Source organism: Chanodichthys erythropterus, chromosome 21 (genome assembly GCF_024489055.1).
Source record: "Chanodichthys erythropterus isolate Z2021 chromosome 21, ASM2448905v1, whole genome shotgun sequence".
NCBI classification, from domain to species: domain Eukaryota; kingdom Metazoa; phylum Chordata; class Actinopteri; order Cypriniformes; family Xenocyprididae; genus Chanodichthys; species Chanodichthys erythropterus.
The window spans coordinates 4,243,591-4,263,692 of record NC_090241.1 but is presented as its reverse complement, the minus strand read 5'-3'; the positions used below and the strand labels follow the sequence as shown (position 1 = coordinate 4,263,692).

General features: G+C 37.5%; 2 protein-coding genes across 4 annotated transcripts in view; one reads left to right on the top strand and one right to left on the bottom strand.

Annotated features, from left to right (window-relative positions):
• The window catches only part of gpd2 (glycerol-3-phosphate dehydrogenase 2 (mitochondrial)), a 39,697-nt gene extending 35,307 nt beyond the window's left edge, over nt 1-4,390 (bottom strand). Inside the window, exons 1-2 of one of the 2 annotated variants that reach the window (XM_067374881.1) lie at nt 4,244-4,390; nt 1,703-1,807 (exon numbers count right to left, since the gene is read on the bottom strand). In XM_067374881.1, coding sequence (XP_067230982.1) covers nt 1,703-1,801 — 99 coding nt within the window. In that variant the 5' untranslated portion in view covers nt 1,802-1,807; nt 4,244-4,390. The other variant, XM_067374882.1, reaches the window with a different exon arrangement.
• A 1,333-nt stretch (nt 4,391-5,723) lies between these two features.
• nr4a2b (nuclear receptor subfamily 4, group A, member 2b) lies at nt 5,724-10,080 on the top strand. 2 transcript variants are annotated; one of them, XM_067374884.1, is made up of 8 exons: nt 5,724-5,838; nt 6,102-6,192; nt 6,391-7,254; nt 7,989-8,118; nt 8,221-8,384; nt 8,513-8,715; nt 8,810-8,988; nt 9,070-10,080. In XM_067374884.1, exons 3-8 carry the CDS (start codon nt 6,505-6,507, stop codon nt 9,303-9,305), a joined length of 1,662 nt encoding a protein of 553 aa, XP_067230985.1. In that variant the 5' UTR covers nt 5,724-5,838; nt 6,102-6,192; nt 6,391-6,504; the 3' UTR covers nt 9,306-10,080. The 2 variants fall into 2 exon arrangements, with proteins under 2 accessions (XP_067230985.1, XP_067230984.1); XM_067374883.1 differs by having other exon boundaries at nt 6,374-7,254.
• The last annotated feature ends 10,022 nt before the right edge of the window (nt 10,081-20,102 follow it).

Here is a 20,102-nt window from a genome sequence, read left to right as displayed (position 1 = left end):
GAACAGCTGCCAATCTATCAGTCACAAGAAGGCCAATAAAAAAAGTCTCAGAAGTAAAATTCAAATGAAGAGAAAACAAGCCCGGGCGGAGCTAAGTGTCGAGGGTTTTAGCCATGATGAAAGGTTTTTTTCATTATTTCGTTAGCATTTGGCCTAAATGATTACATCAATCTGCCCCCAAAAGCCCGTAGGGTCCATTTGACTTGCAAATGACCAAATGAGCCCAGACATTTGCAATTTAGACAGTAATAGCATGTAAAAACAAGATTCAGTAATTAGTGTCTATTTCCAAGGACAGACATATTTAAAACATCCGCACACTATTAAGAGAGGCTGTCCTGCAATCAGGACAAGTGCATGACGGAAACAGAGAATTTCATGCAAATACGCAATCGGCCACCGCAGAGTGATACTTCAGCCAGACTATAACAGTGCCCTTGCCATAGAGGAGACAAACAGGCGCTCGCTAACACACACACACACACGCTCAACAAATTAACATCACAATCCCAGAGATTAGCATCTGCCACATGCATGATTGCAAGCAATTTTTGAAAGAAGATTCGTTCTTTCTCTTTTGACTTTTGCTTACCCATTTAGGCTGCATTGAGATGACACAAGGGACAAATAAACATAAATAAATGGAGAGACATCAGAACAAAAGTTTGCGTCAGTGAAACGCTTAACATGGCATGCAGATGTGACGTGAAGGTGATCTCTTCAAATCATATCAGTAAATTGAATAAACAAGTCTCGGTTAGATAGATCTTCCATAACTGTTTTTTTTGTCCGAATTAATCGTGTAGCGACAATCTCCATGGCAACCACGTCCTTCAAAGTGCATAATTCTCTCGCTCCCTGGAGTTTCATTGGGATTGGAACAGTTGAGATGCAAGATAATGGACAAAATGGGCTTGGGAAGATTTAAATAAATGATGAGAGAGAAAATCAGGACTCCCATTGCTCTTCAAGGGTCTGTCTTTTTTTTCCTTCATTTGTTTCAGAAAGCCTTGTTGATTATCTTAATCTACTTGACCTTCCGTTATTTGGTATAGCGTCTAAACAGACGAGACCCCTGGGGTTCTTACTAGTTTAAATACAGACAGAACATGGTGTGTGACACACTCCCTGATGGCGTGAATGGGGATCAGATTGTTCATGATTACATATTCAAGAGAGATCCTTTAAACAATGTGTGTATCACTGTTCAAGTGTAATCTCCCTTTAGCAAACAAAACCTGATTTTAATACGGTAGCCCACCCCAGAGAGAGAACAGGAACAAGTTTGGAGACTTGAAGCAATACCTAAAGGTACAAATGAGATTTGTAAATGCATCTGGATTCGCTAGGTCTAATCTTAATAAGATTTGTCGCACTCATTTATGAAATGTTGACAACAAACAAATAGGGAATAGTTATAAATAGATATAAACTGATACAAAACACTGTTCTGTCCTGTGTGAGCTGATATATCTTTAAGGTTGTGTAAACACACATTCCTGAGTCAGGACAAGACATGCTGTGGTACAGATGGGTGTGAACAGCTGCGCTCTGTGTATTCTGCGCTATAACCTGTAGGAGTCACTGTATGGATGTGAAATGTGAAAACAAAATGCTTGGTAGCCTGTTTGTCAAAAGAATCGGCCAATTTAACTTTACATTCAGGGCAACAACACTGATGCTGTTTACTGTAAATATATACCTGATTCTTCCTGTATTCAAAGAACTGTGATAGGCTGAAGGCTGTTGCTAGAGCTCCGCCCCCTATTAGGGTTCCTTTCACTGCCTTTCTGAAAGCCATTGATCCCTGAAACAGATTTGCAAAGAGTTAAGAAGTGCTTTTCGAAACATTCAGAAAATTATAATATTTTTTTCCATGTCCTGTTTTTTTCTGTTATACTACAGACGCATCTTTTTTGCATAGTGTAGTGTATATTTATAATGTAGATTACACATTATTATGACAAATGTACACTCTAAAAAATGCTGGGTTAAAAACAACCCAAGTTGGGTTGAAAATGAAAATGAAAAAACACAGTGATTGGGTTGTTTTAACCCTGCAGTTGGGTTAAATGTTTGACCCAACTTGCTGGGCAGTTTTTATTTAACTCAACTATTGTTTAAAAATTACTGTATTGCTTGCTTAAAGTGAACCCGAAATTAACATTTATCAATGAACATTTATTAATGAATAATAATTAAACAATAAACATTTATTAAGTTGTTTATTAATAAATGTTCACCTTTTGATTATTATTGTTGCCTAGTAATTATGTGTCTGATTTTTAATTTCCAACATATTTTAGATTCATTTTAAGCCAGCCATACAATAATTTTTATACAATAGTTGAGTTAAATAAAACTACCCAGCAAGTTGGGCAAAGAGTTAACTCAACTGCTGGGTTTAAACAACCCAAGCGCAGGGTTTGCCGTTTTTAACCCAACTTGTGTTGTTTTTAAACCCAGCATTTTTGAGCGTGTAATTTCCATGTATACAGTTTAAACAAAAAATATAAGGATCTGGCCAAACTGATGACATTGTGTCCAGTGCTTATATGCAATGAAAAGACTAAATAATTTTTATTTAAATATTTTTTTTGTTTCAAAACTGCCTCCTTTCTGGTGTCTTGAAATTCAACTTAATTAACTAAAATGAGCAGTTCTCAAATATTTAAGTTATAAATAAATTTTCAAAAAAAAAAAAAAGGTACAAAAGCTGTCACTGGGGCAGTACCCTTTTAAAAGGCACATCTTTGGACCTAAAGAGTGCGTATGTGACCCTGGACCACAAAACCAGTCATAAGTCACATGGGTATATTTGTAGCAATAGCCAACAATACATTATATGGGTCAGAATTATCAATTTTTCTTTTATGCCAAAAATAATTAAGTATAGATCATGTTCCATGAAGATATTTTGTAAATTTCCTACTGTAAATATATATAAAAAAATATTTTTGTGAGTGGATATGCACTGCTAAGGACTTAATTTGGAAACTTTAAAGGCGATTTTCTCAATATTTAGATTTTTTTTTTTTTTTTTGAACCCTCAGATTACAGATTTTCAAAAAGTTGTATCTCGGCCAAATATTGCCCTAAACCATACATCAATGGAAAGCTTATTTATTCAGCTTAATTCTCAATTTCAAAAAGTTGGTTTTGTGGCCCAGGGTCGCATATTAGCACCTCAAAGGTACATACTGGTAACAAAAGTGTACATATTAGTACCTAAAACATTTTTAAAGGCTACCGTCCCAGTTACTGCTTTTGTACCATTTTTTTCTGAGAGTGTATAGCAGAAAATATAAGTCATAAAAGCTAGACAGAGAGCACATATAAACTTAACAAAACTGCAGTTCTGGTAATGAGGGGGCATGTAGCGTACATTATGTAAGTATTAGTCATATTGAGAAACTAAAAAGAAAATAAAACAAAGCACTGAATTCCCTGTCTCATTCACTGACCTTGGCATGATATAATAAATCAAACCTGTAACAGCTGATCAGAATCGTGTCAAACTCACAACTGTCAACTGTCCAAGTCCTGTTTGTGTAAATGACTGTATGACAGGTTCTGGTGAAGGTCAAAGTAAAGCTATAATCGACCTAATGCTCCAGGTAGGGATGCAAGTCATATCACTACATGATACTAGAGGAAGTGAATGAGTCATTTTACTACACTGTTTGAATTCACGCCTGTCCCGCATGGTCCGTTTATGGCCAACCATGTGCAAGAGAGAGAGAGAGAGAGAGAGAGAGAGAGTGAGAGAGAGAGAGAGGTGGATCTTACAGGTTATTATTTGACCAGCTCGTGTAAGAGAATCAAATGAATATAAGATTAAGCTGGAGTGTGAATATTTAGCCTGATTCTGGCCAAATTCAATATTATTTTCAATCCTTCATCAAATAATTTTCACTTAATAAGTGTAATAAAACAACAGAACAGTGATGAATACTGATGTAATCCATCCAGTCCATCACATGAACTCGCATTAGGCTACAGACAGCGAGTCAAAACATCAGACCGAATACGATGCAAACAGCCTACATCGTGCGATAACATAAAGCAAAGCCTACAGCTATTATTTTTTCTGACGATAAAGCATTTTGTAATGCAAATATTAACACAATATGGGCTGGAGCAACCGCGGGTGGCTCGCATCCAAGAATAGACCAGACAGGCTCGACGATCGACGTCAATTAAAACAGCAAATAATACGGCGAGACTCCTGGTTTTTACTTACTGATTTTGGCGACGGTGATGATGATGATTTCTATAAAGGAAAAGCATGGACAGTGAAGGTATCAACTGTGATGTTACAATGTTACTTAGTCAGGAATCCAGGAAGTACAATGACAGGAAGTATTTGACAGACAGGTGGATGGACGAATCAGCTTAGAGGATTCACAGCTTTCGTCCAATCATATTTTGGTAGGCGTTTACAGGCGTCTAATTGTAGTCGCACTTGGAATAGAAAGGCGTTTTGTAAGACCATCTTTTATGAAAGAGAGAAGGTCCACAAACACACCCCAAGACACTGTTTAACTCAAAGTATAATTTAACAAAAAACTGATGTACAAACAAGAACAATTTATTTCTTAATTCTGTACTTCCTCTATTATGCAATAGATAACAACAGGTTAAGTGAGGCACTGTGTGTGCATTTTGGAATGTTTTCAAATTATTTTTTTTTTCTTAGCAAGGCTTTTTATCGTATCAGTTGCACAGGTGAGACTTCAGCCTAAAAAAGTTCAGCGCGACCGCAACACGCGTCATGGAGTTGGAAGCTGCTGACGTAGCGATGACGCAGCTCGCTTCAGTCCAAACAAAGTTGCCTCTGTTACAGCGGGATTCCCTTCTCACAATGGAAACCCTTCACCGCTCAGAGAGAGCAATGGAATCAGATGAAACACATCCTAATCTATTGAAACTTTCCCTGAGCGTGATGCAGGTAGAAACAGAAGTGGCGTCACTGTTTTGAACTGTTTCTAGTCCTGCATCCGTAGATGCAAAGAGATAAAACGATTTTGTACTTTTACAATGCGAAATATTTATGCTTATATAGTTTCTCTTTACTTTAATCTTTTTGTTTAGGGGCAAAGAAGACTAATTTAACCTATGGATTTCCCCCGCATACAATTTCCATTCAATTCTTTAAGAATATTGCAATAGCAGAGCAATGCCTTGTGCTCTGCACACTTTTATTATTGTAATTTTAATGTAATTCTTAATTTTTTAGGTGTGCTTAAAAAAGAACATTTCATTTGCCAGCAGTCATCGCTGCATGCATGCCTTTATGAATATGATAAAACAGAAGATAAAATCTTTGATTTGTTATGTCCATGCTGACTGGCGATTCCCCAAATAGCTTATTCTACAACAACAACAACAACACAAATCCATTTCGTTGCTTTAAATGAGTGAGATCTGATCTCGTGTCGTGTAGGTGGTTTCTATATTTGGAAATGATTTTGCGCAACAGATAATGTGTTGGAAATTCAACTCATTTGACCTAGTGGACAGTCCCGCATATGCAAACGCGCAGAGGATTGAATTGCGCACAGTGCGCATTGAGCGCGCTGAAGAACAGTGCCTCTGTCCAGTGATCAGCTCGCGTCAAGAGTTGACGCGCCTGACGTCACGCCCTCTTAGCACGTGGGCTGTGGCATTCAGAGTTCTCATAAACAAAGGCACATTGCGCTCGGGCTCCAGTCTTCGCGTGCAGTCGAAGGAGTAAGGTGCGCAGAGACAGCGGCTCTACATGCAAACGGAACTTCTATCAACAGGAACAGATTCATGGATACATAATTGGCATCTCTTCTAATAGAGTGACTTGAGGTATGTAACAGAGAAAAGATTCATAAAAATGCTTTTCAGAACTTGTGGCAAGATTGTAAAGCAATACTATAAATACATGATGAGCGTTTCTTAACTTTTAGTTTTTACCATTTTAATCTTTAATCTAAAGTAGATTTTCAATGTTGAGTTGATGGCATCTGTGCGCCTTGATCTCAGTCAAATATAAAATTACGCGCAGTGAAACGCTTAAAGTGTTAGATATATGTAGGAAGAAAATTGATGATAAAATATTTATTTCACAGAAACGCAAACGAACGGAGAGACACCGACCTGCACAAGAGCCCTGACTTCAGAGATTGTTCCACGAGAGATAGAAGTAGCAGGTGTGCGGAGGTAAACTAAGTTTGCATGTACACATACTTTCCGATGGAAAGTCCTCTTTCAATGTCTACATCTTACACATAGAAAAAAAAAGTAATGAATTTGCGTATACATATTTTCAAAAGTTTGAAAACATTAATATCATGCACCCTGTCAGAGAAAGCCATTACAATTGAGTTCTCTAACACTGCAGCCATGCCCTGCGTCCAGGCTCAGTATGGGACATCACCTCCAGGAGCCAGCCCTGCATCTCAGAGTTACAGCTACAGCACCACGGGAGAGTACAACTGCGACTTCCTAACCCCGGAGTTTGTCAAGTTTAGCATGGACCTGACTAACGCAGAGATAGCTGTCACTTCCTCGCTCCCCAGTTTCAGCACCTTTGTGGACACCTACAGTTCCAGCTACGACGTGAAGCCTCCCTGCCTCTACCAAATGTCCCACTCTGGGGATCAGCTGTCCATCAAGGTGGAGGAGATACCCGCACACAGCTACCATCATCATCATCCTCATCAGCAGCAGCAGCAGCATCATCATCAGCCGCACCAGGCTGAGGAGAGCATACCCCATACCGGACCTATATACTATAAACCATCGTCCCCAAACATCTCCCAGTCGCCCAGTTTCCCAGCGCCTCCGCACCACACGTGGGAGGACAGCGGGTCCCTTCACAGCTTTCACCAGAACTATCTTGCGACTTCACACATGATAGACCAGCAGCGGAAAAGCGCGATGTCTCGGTTGTTCTCGTTCAAGCAGTCTCCTGTTGACACGCCGATGTCAAGCTGTCAGATGCGCTTCGATGGATCTCTGCACGTGTCCATGGGCCCGGACACCCCGGGTGCGCATCGTGCGCTGGACAGTTTTGCTTTACCGGGACCTCCGAGGAAACAGCACGCTGTGGGGTTATCCCATTCGCTTAACGTCGGACATCCCTTACTGGAAAGCCCGGTGGCCTCACCCCCGGCAAGAGGATCGCCGTCCAGCGAGGGTTTGTGCGCTGTGTGCGGGGACAACGCAGCCTGCCAGCACTACGGCGTGCGCACATGCGAGGGGTGCAAAGGCTTCTTCAAGGTACAACGTTTATCACTTCTTACTAGAGATCTTTTAACCAATCCATTGGGTTTATTTTGCGCAATTACTCTTATTGGCATCGATGGTTTAATGAAGAATCCCTGGAACCTTTCCATTCGACAAAAGGTTCTTTATAGTGGAAAAAAAAGTTATTTAGATTATAAAAATGGTTCTTTAAAGAAGGTTCTTCTATGGCACCACTCCAAAAACCCTCTTTTGGAACCTTTAGTTCATGGATAACATTTGTTCCGGTCTGAACCTATAACCTTTTGGTTACCGGCTCAACTACATTTGAACAAGAAGAGGCATGATTTAGAACTGGTCTACAGTATGAGCTACCCCTAATTATCTCAGTTGTATTGATTTGACCCAATACGCACCTAGGGACACCTCCGTTCATCTCCGCCACCATTAGAATGAAATTGGTTTGTGCTGAGAGTCGAATCGCGCCTAACCGAGCGCAACGGAACTCCCAGCGGTGACATTAAGACAGCTCTTTATGTCACCGTCGTGATAGAATAATCTCGCTAATCCGACAAGAGGGGTCGCGGAGAGAGCGTCGGGGGACCCCAAATTATGGCTGCCCACGGATCTGTATTTACCGAATGTCTGCTTTGTCCGGCCCTTGAATGTATTACACAGCTTTGGGTTGGAGTGTCCTATTCTATTGTAACTTCAAGTTGTTGCCATGCGAATTGAGTATGCAATTAATACGCTGTGCTGTTCCCCTCTAGCGCACGGTGCAGAAAAACGCCAAATATGTTTGTCTGGCGAACAAAAACTGTCCTGTGGATAAAAGGCGGCGAAATCGATGCCAGTATTGCCGTTTTCAAAAGTGCCTGGTCGTAGGAATGGTAAAGGAAGGTAATGTCAAGCACTTTTTCTGTTTTATCAAGCCTGTTATTGTGTTGTTTCATATTGTGGTGCATTAAGCAATATGTTTTTTTCCCCCTCTCCTTTTTACAGTTGTGAGAACAGCCAGTTTAAAAGGTCGAAGAGGTCGCCTCCCCTCCAAACCTAAAAGTCCGCAGGACGTCCCTGTCTCTATGACACCCGTCAATCTGCTGAACGCCCTGGTGAGAGCGCATATAGACTCCAACCCCTCTATGGCCCGGCTGGACTACTCGAAAGTGAGCATCATACGCATGCAATTATTCAAAATTCAATTAACAATTTCACACAATTATGAGTTGCCTTATGTTGTTTTATGGACGTATATTTATTATTATTATGTTGCATTTATTGTATTAAATCCTAGTTTCAGACGAGCCCGGAGTATCACAGTGGAGGAGATGAATCTCTGCACATTCAGCAGTTCTACGATCTTCTCACTGCTTCGATGAGCATCATTCGCGGATGGGCCGAAAAAATCCCCGGGTTTGCTGACCTTCCCAAATGCGACCAGGAACTGCTTTTCGAGTCAGCCTTCCTTGAACTCTTTGTGCTGCGACTGGCTTACAGGTAAGCAGACATGATTTGAACAGAACTCGCTGTTTGGATACTTTTCGAAAGAAGACAAATAATCTCTATCTCTCTCTCTTTTTTTTTTTTTTAGATCTAACCTGGCAGAGGACAAACTTATTTTTTGCAATGGAGTGGTTTTACACAAGTTGCAGTGTGTGCGAGGCTTCGGGGAGTGGATCGACTCTATCGTTGAGTTTTCTTCCAACCTTCAGAGCATGAGCATAGATGTCTCTGCCTTCTCCTGCATAGCCGCTCTCACCATAGTAACAGGTAAGACATGTCTGACCTTTTCCAAGTGATGCACAGGATGCTTCAGACCTCTGACGGGTTGTTTTTTATCCCCTTATATAGAGAGACACGGATTAAAAGAGCCGAAGAAAACAGAAGAACTTCAAAACAAGCTAATAAACTGTCTGAAGGAGCAGGTGTCCTGCAGTGGTGAATTGTCTAAGCTGTTGGAGAAGCTGCCGGAGGTGCGCGCGCTGTGCACGCAGGGACTGCAGCGCATCTTTTACTTGAAACTGGAGGATTTGGTCCCCACGCCTGCGATCATTGACAAACTCTTTCATGACACTCTGCCGTTCTGAACACTGCAGCTGAACTGTGTCGGACTTGAAGGAATGAAACTGGAGGATGGGATTTTTTTTTTATGTTCGGAGCACGGCTGCATGGGACAGTCCTGTTCAAGAGAACCGCGGAGGAAATAATATCGATAGATTATTCAAATATTGAGGATAAAATATTGGACTATTCTTCTGATTGTTTAAAGTGTATTCAGAAAAAAAATGCGGCGTGGTGGAAGTGTATTTGTATTGTTACGCGTCATATTGTTTATGTTACCTGCAAAGCATTTCTATACAACTTCACACATGCGAGATGTAGCCTAATGATTGAAGAGATCCAAATCATTTCGACAAGGTACTTTAACCACTAGCTAATGAAGTCGTTCTGCATTATAGTGTATAGAGATTGTTACAAGAGGATTACCTGCAACATTTCAGACTTCAGAATGGATATAGAGCACGTTTTTGTGTTTATGATTTCGAGTAGTGAATTATACTATTGTTATTAAGACATGAATCGCTTTTTTACAGTTCAGAAAGTATGCATGGAATTCGTTATGAGCTATTAACTTTCTCCAGCACTTTGTATTAATTTCATATTGAAATAATGTCCATGAGGTTTACGTGCAACCGGTTTCAAATTCTTAACATTATGCTTATATATTTCAGATCGTTGTTTTCTATGATGTTATGGATTTTGCACTGCATTATATGTTAAGCTTCTCTCATAGTGTATTGCTGAATAAACCTAACTATTATATATTTTCTCTCGTTATCTCATTAAGATTTACTTTCGATGTAGGCCTATATGTTCTATTAAAATTTCGAATTTGCTTATGAAGGTTTTCATTCTAGTGAATTATTTCAGGCTTACACCATTTCATTAAATCCTAAAACGAAAAATTCTAATAATTCAGAGGCGATATTTATATTTGCAGCATTTCTTTGGAAGATTTGCGATTTATCGTAGGACAAATTTTTGAATTTTTCAAATGAAATGACCTTCTAATGTTTCAAAGAAAAGGGAAAAAACATTCGTTAGCTACATTAATTCTTTACGAATGACAAAGCTTTTAAAATGCTATATAAGTATATTTATGACCGATATCTTTAAATTATTTCGAAGTCAGCAGCCAAATCTCATTAGAAATATTTCCTTAACTAATTCTCATTTGCAAGTTTCACACATATCCTACTGATATAACCCAAATTACCACAAAGATTTTGTAGAGCAAGCAATCTTCGGTGCTATATGGATGCGGATAACGGCAGTTTCGCCTGAACTTTTTAAAAGGTCACGTCTATATTGAACAGATAAAATAATAAAACACAATCAGGATGCAACAGCCTGTGAATCATTTCAAATGAGAGTGGAAGTCAGCGCCTTGACATCGTTAAGATTTGTTGTAACAAGTTTAATGCGTAAAAATGTGAAGATACAAAAATCCAAATATGAAGAATCAATAATTTTGGATTTTGGATTTTACAGTTTTTTTTTTCAATTGCTAACATACTTTTGTGCAATCTGTAGTCACATTTTCAAACAACAACAAAAAAAAAATCAGCACAACATCCGTCTGTTATTAACACAATTCATGTGGTTTTCACACAAAATGCAGTCAATGAAAAGGCTTCAATTTTCTTTTCAAGCTTATCCAAAATCATGGATCTTTCTGATCTTATTTACAAATGCTTAAACACAGCATGTCATCTTATAAAACCTTTACTTTTGCAACATCAGCGGCTCAGAAGCATTGAAAAAATATATCAAATACTGAAACAATTGATAGGCGTTTTTAATTAGCAGATCACAGAAATGTTGAACAATAGCAGATTCCACTCTCAGCTGGAGGCTTATTCAAGTTTTTTCATGGACATACAGTAAAATATGACTCTTCGAATTGGTTTTGTTCAGTGTGGATGCAGAACAACACAGAGGAGCAGAGAGAGAAAATAATGAAGAAAGATCAAGAGAGGAGTAGTTGGATCAGGACAAGAGAGAAGAAGAGGTATGGTAGAGGAGGAAGATTGTGTGCATCTCTATGGTTTTCCCCCTTGTAGAACCTGTGAATGTTTATTTCTGCCATGCATAGAAAATATTTTTTTTTCCTAGTTTATATCTCACAATTCTGAGAAAAAAAGTCAGAATTGTGAGATGTAAACTCACAATTGCAAGAAAAAAATTTGAATTGTGAGATAAAAAGTCACAATTGCCTTTTATACTTTTTTATTCTGTGGCAGAAAAAAAGCTTCCATAATAACCATATATGCTGGATTTGTTGTTGTTGTTGGCAGCAGCAATTTCATGTTTTCATTTCAGTAAAAGCTTCATGCAAAGCTTTAACTACAACAATTTCACTACCACTGTTCCATATGCAGAATATGTGGTCTGTGTAGGGTACTAACTACCAAGGGGACACTATCCCACCCTCTATGGGAGCACCATCAACACCTCACCCCACCCCCACAAAGAGATTTCAACCAAGGGACCAACTGAAGTTCTGCATATGGGACCCATTTGACCAGTGCCTGCAATTTCTTCTTGGTTTTTTTCTACTGTACATTCTAAAATGTAAGGACTCATTCACTTTTAGATAGATGCTATGTTGCGAAGAATGCACACGTTCAACTCTTGTAAAAGGAAACTGAATTATAAAAACAATGGATTTCATATTTTCTGCAGGAACGTGACAAGTAATGCAGTTTTTGTAATGCCATCAGCTGTTAGTATTTTGACATTCGTTGCGCTATGAACTAGTGTTAGTGTTTTGACAGAACACCTCAATTTTGAATCAGGTATGCTGTGTTTTGATAGAGTTAGTATATGTAGAAAAGGTTTTTAGCATTTTAAATTTAGAATTTTGAGTTTATTTATTTAACAAAAAATGGTTTTGGGTAGAAAATTGGCTAATTGTGTGGTGTAGGTGTTTTGCTGTGTTAAGAGTTTAGAAAAAAGTACTGTATGTATTGGTAAACGCTTGTTATAGCAATTGTAAAAAGAAAAAAAAAACTGTAAGCAGAAGTACAGCAGAGATAAAAGAGATATAAGTGGAGCAACTCACTGTCAGAGTCACCTTTTGTCTCTTTTGGTAAAAGTGAAGAAGTCTGCCCCCATCTTTCCTCTCCCTCTCTCTCATTATTTGGGTATTTGAAATCACTTAATTAATTACAGATCGTTTGCTAGTTGTGTTTGGTCTTGGCATTCAGTTTAACCATTAAATGTGTCTTTTCATTTAATTGTGAGCCGATACAAATGTCCCAGATTTCAGTTTGTTAAATGAATGATGGTCATTCCTTTAACAGTATTAGATTTCTTCCCTCCGAACAAAGTATTATTTAATTATGGGATAGAAACAAATCAATAGTTTTGTCTACTGCTTAATTTAGATGTATTTGAAGATATAGATGAAAAACAGTTTAATCAGATTTTCGAGTGAAAACATATTTGCGATCATCATTTCAAAAGGAATTCTCCATCTCTAAATGTAATAGCCCCAAAAAAGATTGCAAGAATAAACCACTGTTGGTTCAAACGTTTGGTAATGAACACATTAACATTTTTCCAGGTCTCAATCATTAAACATTCCTGCAGCTTAGGTGTTTCAGGTCTCCGTCCAGTGATATCGCCCCCACCGCTGAGGATGGGAATATAAAATATTGATTTATGTTTGGTAGAAAGGCCTTATAAAAATGATCACATACACGAAAGGGATTCATGAGCCCCGGATCAATAGACATCCTGTTTCTCAATGCTTTGGACCATCACTGACTGTGAAATGTTAAAATAAAGAAATCAATATTATCTGAGAAATGTCAAATTTATTATAATTATGAGGGTGAAGGACTGGCAAAAATGTTCCTATGGGAGCTGGTGTGAAAGGAGGGGTTTACGCTGTGTGTGTGTGTAAGAGGACTTGAGTGAAGCCATGCACCACAGACAATGGGTTTGTCATGTTGATACTGTACATGTGTGTGTGTGTGTGTGTGCACACTCTTTCTTAACTGGCCATAAAACTTGCAGCAATCTTTCTGAAAAAATAAGAAAGTAATATATACCACAAAACACAACAGCGTTTAAAAAACTTCCATTTGTGTCCTTATCAAGCCAAACTATTGTGTAAGTTTGTGCTGGAAACACTGAGATTTGTTCTCATCACCTCCTTGATATTTTCCAGAAGAACATATAGCTCCAAAGTCGGCATGAAACTAAAGTTGCGATAGTCATTTCTTCCCTAAAATGTATGGCGGAACTTGATTTTGTTCATCAGGACCTGATTAAATGTGGTTTGCTATTGCTGTGATGTCATGTGAGTGACAGGTTGCCCCGCCCTCAGGCCAGTAAACACATCATCAAAGAGATGTTGCTGCAAGAGGCAGGGGAAGTTATTTTGATTAAAGATTATGAGGACGCATGAAGTTATAAAAAAATAATGATGTCCACAGATAAATAACTTATAATAAACACTGTAATATTCCATAAAAAAGGTGCAATACTTACTTTACAGTGTTTTTGTTACACGTTACATGTACATGTATAGTATTAACAATAAATTATGCATAATTACATGCAACTAACCAAAACCAAACCCTAATCCTACATGTTTTTAATTAATATTACTCAGTACTTAAAGGGTTAGTTCACTTAAAAATGAAAAGTCTGTCATTTATTACTTATACCCTCATGCCGTTTCACACCCGTAAGACCTTCAGAACACAAATTAAGATATTTTAGTTGAAACCCAAGCAATGACATTTCCTCTCTCAAGATCCATAAAGGTTCTAAAATATATTAAAATCAGTTCATGTGAGTACAGTGGTTTAATATTAATATTATAAAGCAACAAGAATATTTTTGGTGCACCAAAAAAACAAAATAATGACTTATATAGTGATGGCCGATTTCAAAACACTGCTTCATGAAGGATATGCTTCATAGGATTTCAACTAAAATATCTTAATTTGCGTTCCGAAGATTAACGAAGGTCTTACGGGTGTGGAACGGCATGAGGGTGCATAATAAATGACAGAATTTTCATTTTTGGGTGAACTAACCCTTTAAGTGTATAATTACACTGTAACAAGGACACCTTAAAATAAAGTGCAACCAAAATGGGAGTTGTCCGTTTTGATTTCATGGTGACTTTAAGGACACAACGTCTGAAACAGTGCAAAATGTGCACAATCTAATGCAAGGCCACAGTGACTGGATCTCTCCGAGGATCCTCTGTGGTCTAAACATGCAGATGGCCGGTCTGGAATCAAAGCAGGACCAAGGGACGTGCCATTTGCTCTGAGCCCAAACCAGCACACTGACACTATGTTCAGTTATGTGTTTCATGCAGCCTCTATTAATAATTCATCCACGATTAATAGCATTAATAGAGATTCAAAGCTACAACAGACCACTAAAACCACAATAAAAGACCACATTTGATTGAGACACCTCTCTGTGTAGACAACTGAAATGTTTAAATATTCAAAGAACTACTAGTAAAAATATTTAAAACACAAAAAAGGAAATGTGGAAATTTGCAAAGATGTGAACAGGTTTTGATTAACTGTGACACCCCTAGAGCTGAAATAAAATTATAAAAATCTTACAATTTATATTATGGTGTCTTTAACTACTAACAAATATTGTTGTACAATGTAATTTTGTTCATGTTGTATTGCAAAGCACTTCTGCTGTTATCAATGAACAGGTTATGAACAGGTTATGGTTTCGTGGATGGGTCAACAGTGTAATTATAAATGTAATTACAGAAATGAATTACAGCTATTTCAGATATACATGTAAAACATTTATACACAACAAGTGCATTGTATGAAATTATTTATTTATATGTTAGTACATAGTAGTTAAAGACACTTAATATAAAGTGGGTCCAAAATCTCTATCAAAGCTGTGAATTACATTTAATAACCATCCCAAAATGCACATCTATTAGCATTAGTCTACATCAGAGAAAAACCTGAAATTTCTGATATCTGTGAAGGGTTGGATTGTAATGGAAATAAGTTTCATTAACCCACCCATAAAAAATGCTGGAAAACTCTTAAATCAGTTATACAAAATGTGCTGAGCAATTAAGAGAAAACGACACATTTGCAACCTTAACATTGTTTCATTCTCATAGCTGAATTTTCTTGTTTTCCACAATACTGTGAGTGCCATGCCTTTACAGATAGTCATTTGCATGTGACCTTTAATTTAAATGTCTGGAAAGATTGAACGGCAGAGGGCTGCTATTATTTGAGGAACGAGACTCCAGGCCAACATCCTCATTCCCTCCTCCCGTTCAGAATTCTGATAGAAAAAAATTGACTGTTTCATTGATTAAAGCAAATCTTCGTTGACATCACAATTGGAGATATTTTAGGCAATTTGGAATTCATTTATTCACAAGTTATACTTATTATGGACAAGATAGTAGAGCATATTAAAATAAATTTATAACATGTACACTACAACATTTTGCTTTTCAATAATATTCCATGAGCAAGCGGTTGAACTAACCCCTGACTGTTGATTTGAATGACCTGTAATTAAGCAGAAATAAAAGTTGAATTTAATGCTGAAAGCAGCTTACTGAGAAGAAGAGGATTAAAGGGTTATTTCACACAAAAATTAAAATTCTGTCATTTATTACTCACCCTCATGTTGTTCCACACTCGTAAGACCTTCGTTCATCACAAATTGCCCCGCACATGACATGCAAGAAAAAAATCTTAAACTGTGCGCACGGCTTACTAATTTGTTCCCTCGATTTACTAAATCGTGTGCACAATCTACTAAAATGTATGCACGATTTAGCCTACTATTTTTTTCCTACATGTCATGTCCGGGGCTCTGTAGATATGAGCTAAGCGATCATTAGATTTAAAGGTGCCCTCGAATGAAAAATTGAATTTGTCTTGGCATAGTTAAATAACAAAAGTTCAGTATGGAAATGACATACAGTGAGTCTCAAACTCCATTGTTTCCTCCTTCTCATTTGTTTAAAAGACCTCCGAAGAACAGGCGAATCACAACATAACACTGACTCTTACGCAACAGTCGGGATCATTAATATGTACGCCCCCAATATTTGCATATGCCAGCCCATGATCGAGGCATTAGACAAGGGCAGCCAGTATTAACGTCTGGATCTGTGCACAGCTGAATCATCAGACTAGGTAAGCAAGTAAGAACAATAGCGAAAAATGGCAGATGGAGCGATAATAACTGACATGATCCATGATTACATGATATTTTTAGTGGTATTTGTAAATTGTCTTTCTAAATGTGTAGCATGTTGCTAATGTACTGTTAAATGTGGTTAAAGTTACCATCGTTTCTTACTGTATTCACGGAGACAAGAGCCGTCGTTATTTTCATTTTTAAACACTTGCAGTCTGTATAATTCATAAACACAACTTCATTCTTTATAAATCTCTCCAACAGTGTAGCATTAGCCGTTAGCCACAGAGCACTATCAAACTCATTCAGAATCAAATATAAACAATATAACAGTATATGAAGAGTTTGGTTCCAAAACGCGATAAACGCCATTTTCAAAAAAACTGAGTTTCCGCCAAAATCAGTATAGTATCTGGTCTGTATTGAAAAGTCATTTATCATTTTTGCGCAAAATGTGATATCCGTCATGTTATTCTGTCATGTTTTCTCCCTTTCTTTCCAAAACGCGACAAACGCCAGTCTCCTTTTTCTGCAGAACGTGATATATCCGCTCAACCAATCACAGCGCACCATTCCACCCACTGTAAACATTGAAGGCTTTTTTAAAAAGCCGTTTTAATACCAATGTACTCTGCAAATGTGTTTATTTAACCGTGCGGTGGCGCCAGATACTCGTTAATCGGTGATGACAAATAATTTATAACATTAACAAGATGATCCGTTGAATTCATTTTGGGAGCAACGGCTGAATGTATTTTTAGTAAAATGCCTGTATATAAAATAAATATTGGCAAAGTTTAGACTCTGTCATATATGTGAATTAACTTGCTTTGTTGTGTATTTTCAATTTGAAAAATAACTTTTATATTGATGGATTAATTGCATTTTGGAAAAAAAAATGTCATGGATTTATTGCATTTTGGGAAAAAAATAATACGTTTTTATAATAAACTTTTTAAAATAAAAATGTAGATTTGAATTTTTAATGTTTTTATAACCAAAAGATGCTATGTGAAAGTTTGAAACAGAAAATAGTGGTTTTCATCTTGCCACTTTCTTGGTAAAGAAAACACCTTTTTACTCAAATTAATCAAAATGGACTTATTGCGTTTTGGAACCAAACTCTTCATATAATACTCACATAATCCGACGCATGCATGCCGCATGCATGCCGCATGCATGGCGAACACTTTGTAAAGATCCATTTGAGGGTTATATTAGCTGTGTAAACTTTGTTTAGGCACTGTTTAAGGCAAGCACGAGCTCCGTGGGTGGAGAGCACGAGATTTAAAGGGGGCGCACAGCATAAATCGGCTCATATTTAATGATGCCCCAAAATAGGCAGTTAAAAAAAAATTATTAAAAAAAATCTATGGGGTATTTTGAGCTGAAACCTCACAGACACATTCAGGGGACACCTTAGACTTATATTACATCTTGTAAAAAAAACTTTCGATGGCACCTTTAATCACCATTGGCAGCGCGATTTATTGTAAAGCTTTTTTTTTTTCTCAGTTGGTCCGAACAAAAGTGGCAGACATGTTATTTACTTGTTCAGATGACATTTTCAAGTGAAAATTCTTATTTTGGTCATACTTGACTACAATCTGTGATTCTGAAGTACAGTATCAACGGTGACTGACAGCCACATATTCTCCTCAAAACATTAGATTCATCCGCTCTGAGGAGATGCACAACCCACATAAAGATGATATTTCGCAAATAACTGCAATTGCAGGTTTCAAACAGAGATGGCAACAAAGAGGCAAAATGTACAGACTGCAGCTTTAATGTTAATGTCAACATTTACAAATAAATTATTAAAATCAAAAGTCTGTTTACATTATTTAATGGGCCATGGAGTTAATGGAGTTAACATAAACTAACAATGAACTGTTTAATTAAAAATTGAATTGATATTAAAAGTAAATTAAAATGAAATCCATAAAATAATGATCCTCTAAAAGGTCCTCTAAAGTAGGATAGTTCACCCAAAAAGGAAAATTCTGTCATCATTTACTCACCCTCAAGTTGTTCCAAAACTGTATGAGTTTCTTTCTTCTGTTGAACACAAAAGAAAATATTTTGGAAGAATGTTGGCAACCAAAGAGTTGCTGGTCCCCACTGACTTCCATGTATGAACATTTTTTTACAATGGAAGTCAATGGGGACCAGCAACTCTTTGGTTGCCAACATTCAGGTTTAGAACTTGAGGATGAGCTATTTCTTTAAGGTTCTATATAGAACCCAGTCATGTTTAGAATGACAATGATGATAGAATTTTCATTTTTGGCGGAACTATCCATTTAACATTAAGTGAGTGCAAATGTTTTTAATCTCTATGTATTGTCTCCTTGCCTCTATGCAAATTTATCTCATCCTCTTCTTGGTAGGACGGCCACATCCATGTCTTCACACATTAATTTGAATGGCACTGTACATTAAACTTTAGCCCCACCCACCTCCCCACCATCTTCCCTCCACCTAAACTCCACCTCCTCCATCATATCCATCCTGTGGTTTATGTCATGGGGGTTGGTGAGTGTGCGATCACCATGGATACATACAAATGAAATATGACAGAGTGGATGCTGTTAATTACTCTAAAAGAAATTAAATGGAGGGGAATCAAGCTTTGAAATGTGAGTGGAATTTAAGTAGTCACGTTTTGTAATAAGGTCATCTTCCGTAATATATCAGTCTCACTGCATAGAATAAACAGTTGACCCTTGAGAGGGAGAGACGCTAACATGAACACAGTCATCTAAACAAAGTTGATTAGACTACATTCCCATGATGCCACTGACAACCTTTTAATAGATGCTGCCACATGAATAGGACACTTGTACTAAACACAGCAGAGGACATTACCGCATTTAAATATGTAGTTTTTAAATTACTTAACATCACATGTCGTCTAACAAGAGACATACTAATTTTGTAGAGCCAGTTCTGAGGTGCCCGTCAGACACTTAACCACAGGAATTAATTCTGTGAACTTTGGGGCTTTTGATGTCAGTATTGATTCAGCTACAAAGCAGTAAGACCCTTATCAGAACTCACGCAGAGGATTGCTATAAGAGCCCATACTAAGAGTCTATCTGTGACTGATAGGAGCAGGATGGGGGTGGTTTTGTGCACATCCTTGCAGGGCTTATATTGACAACTAAGCACATGAAATATGAAGTGGACATCGAAATAAGGAATCTAAACCAGCAAAATGTTGTACAGAGACACAAGTGTTCTGTAATGCTTTCTGTGAGGCAATGCAAAGTCAATACAATTATAAATCAACATCTCAAAAAGCTCATTTCTTTGATGTGGCACAAGCAAAACTTAAAAAACGGATTTTGATTAAAGATGACGTGATCAGTGCAGAAAATGAGACCACTTGTGAAAAAGAAGCATACTTTTAAAAAGAGTATTATTATGGAAATAATTTACTTTAAATGAATATAAGTGCAAACTGAATGCAATGTTTTCAGACACTTAATTGCGTGTTATTTGTAATCAATGAAAATGTATTATAGTTTATTATTACTATGCATTACTTATGGTTTTTGACCCACTAATATGCATAGGACCTAATTTCATCTATATATGTAATTACATAAGTACTTATATGTGACCACAAAATCAGT

Bases quoted from the DNA above. Each gene is read 5' to 3' on its own strand.
- nr4a2b (XM_067374883.1), top strand. From the start codon at position 6,376: ATGCCCTGCGTCCAGGCTCAGTATGGGACATCACCTCCAGGAGCCAGC. The intron at 7,255-7,988 runs GTACAACGTTTA...GTTCCCCTCTAG, and splicing joins GGTGCAAAGGCTTCTTCAAG to CGCACGGTGCAGAAAAACGC. The intron at 8,119-8,220 runs GTAATGTCAAGC...TCCTTTTTACAG, and splicing joins CGTAGGAATGGTAAAGGAAG to TTGTGAGAACAGCCAGTTTA.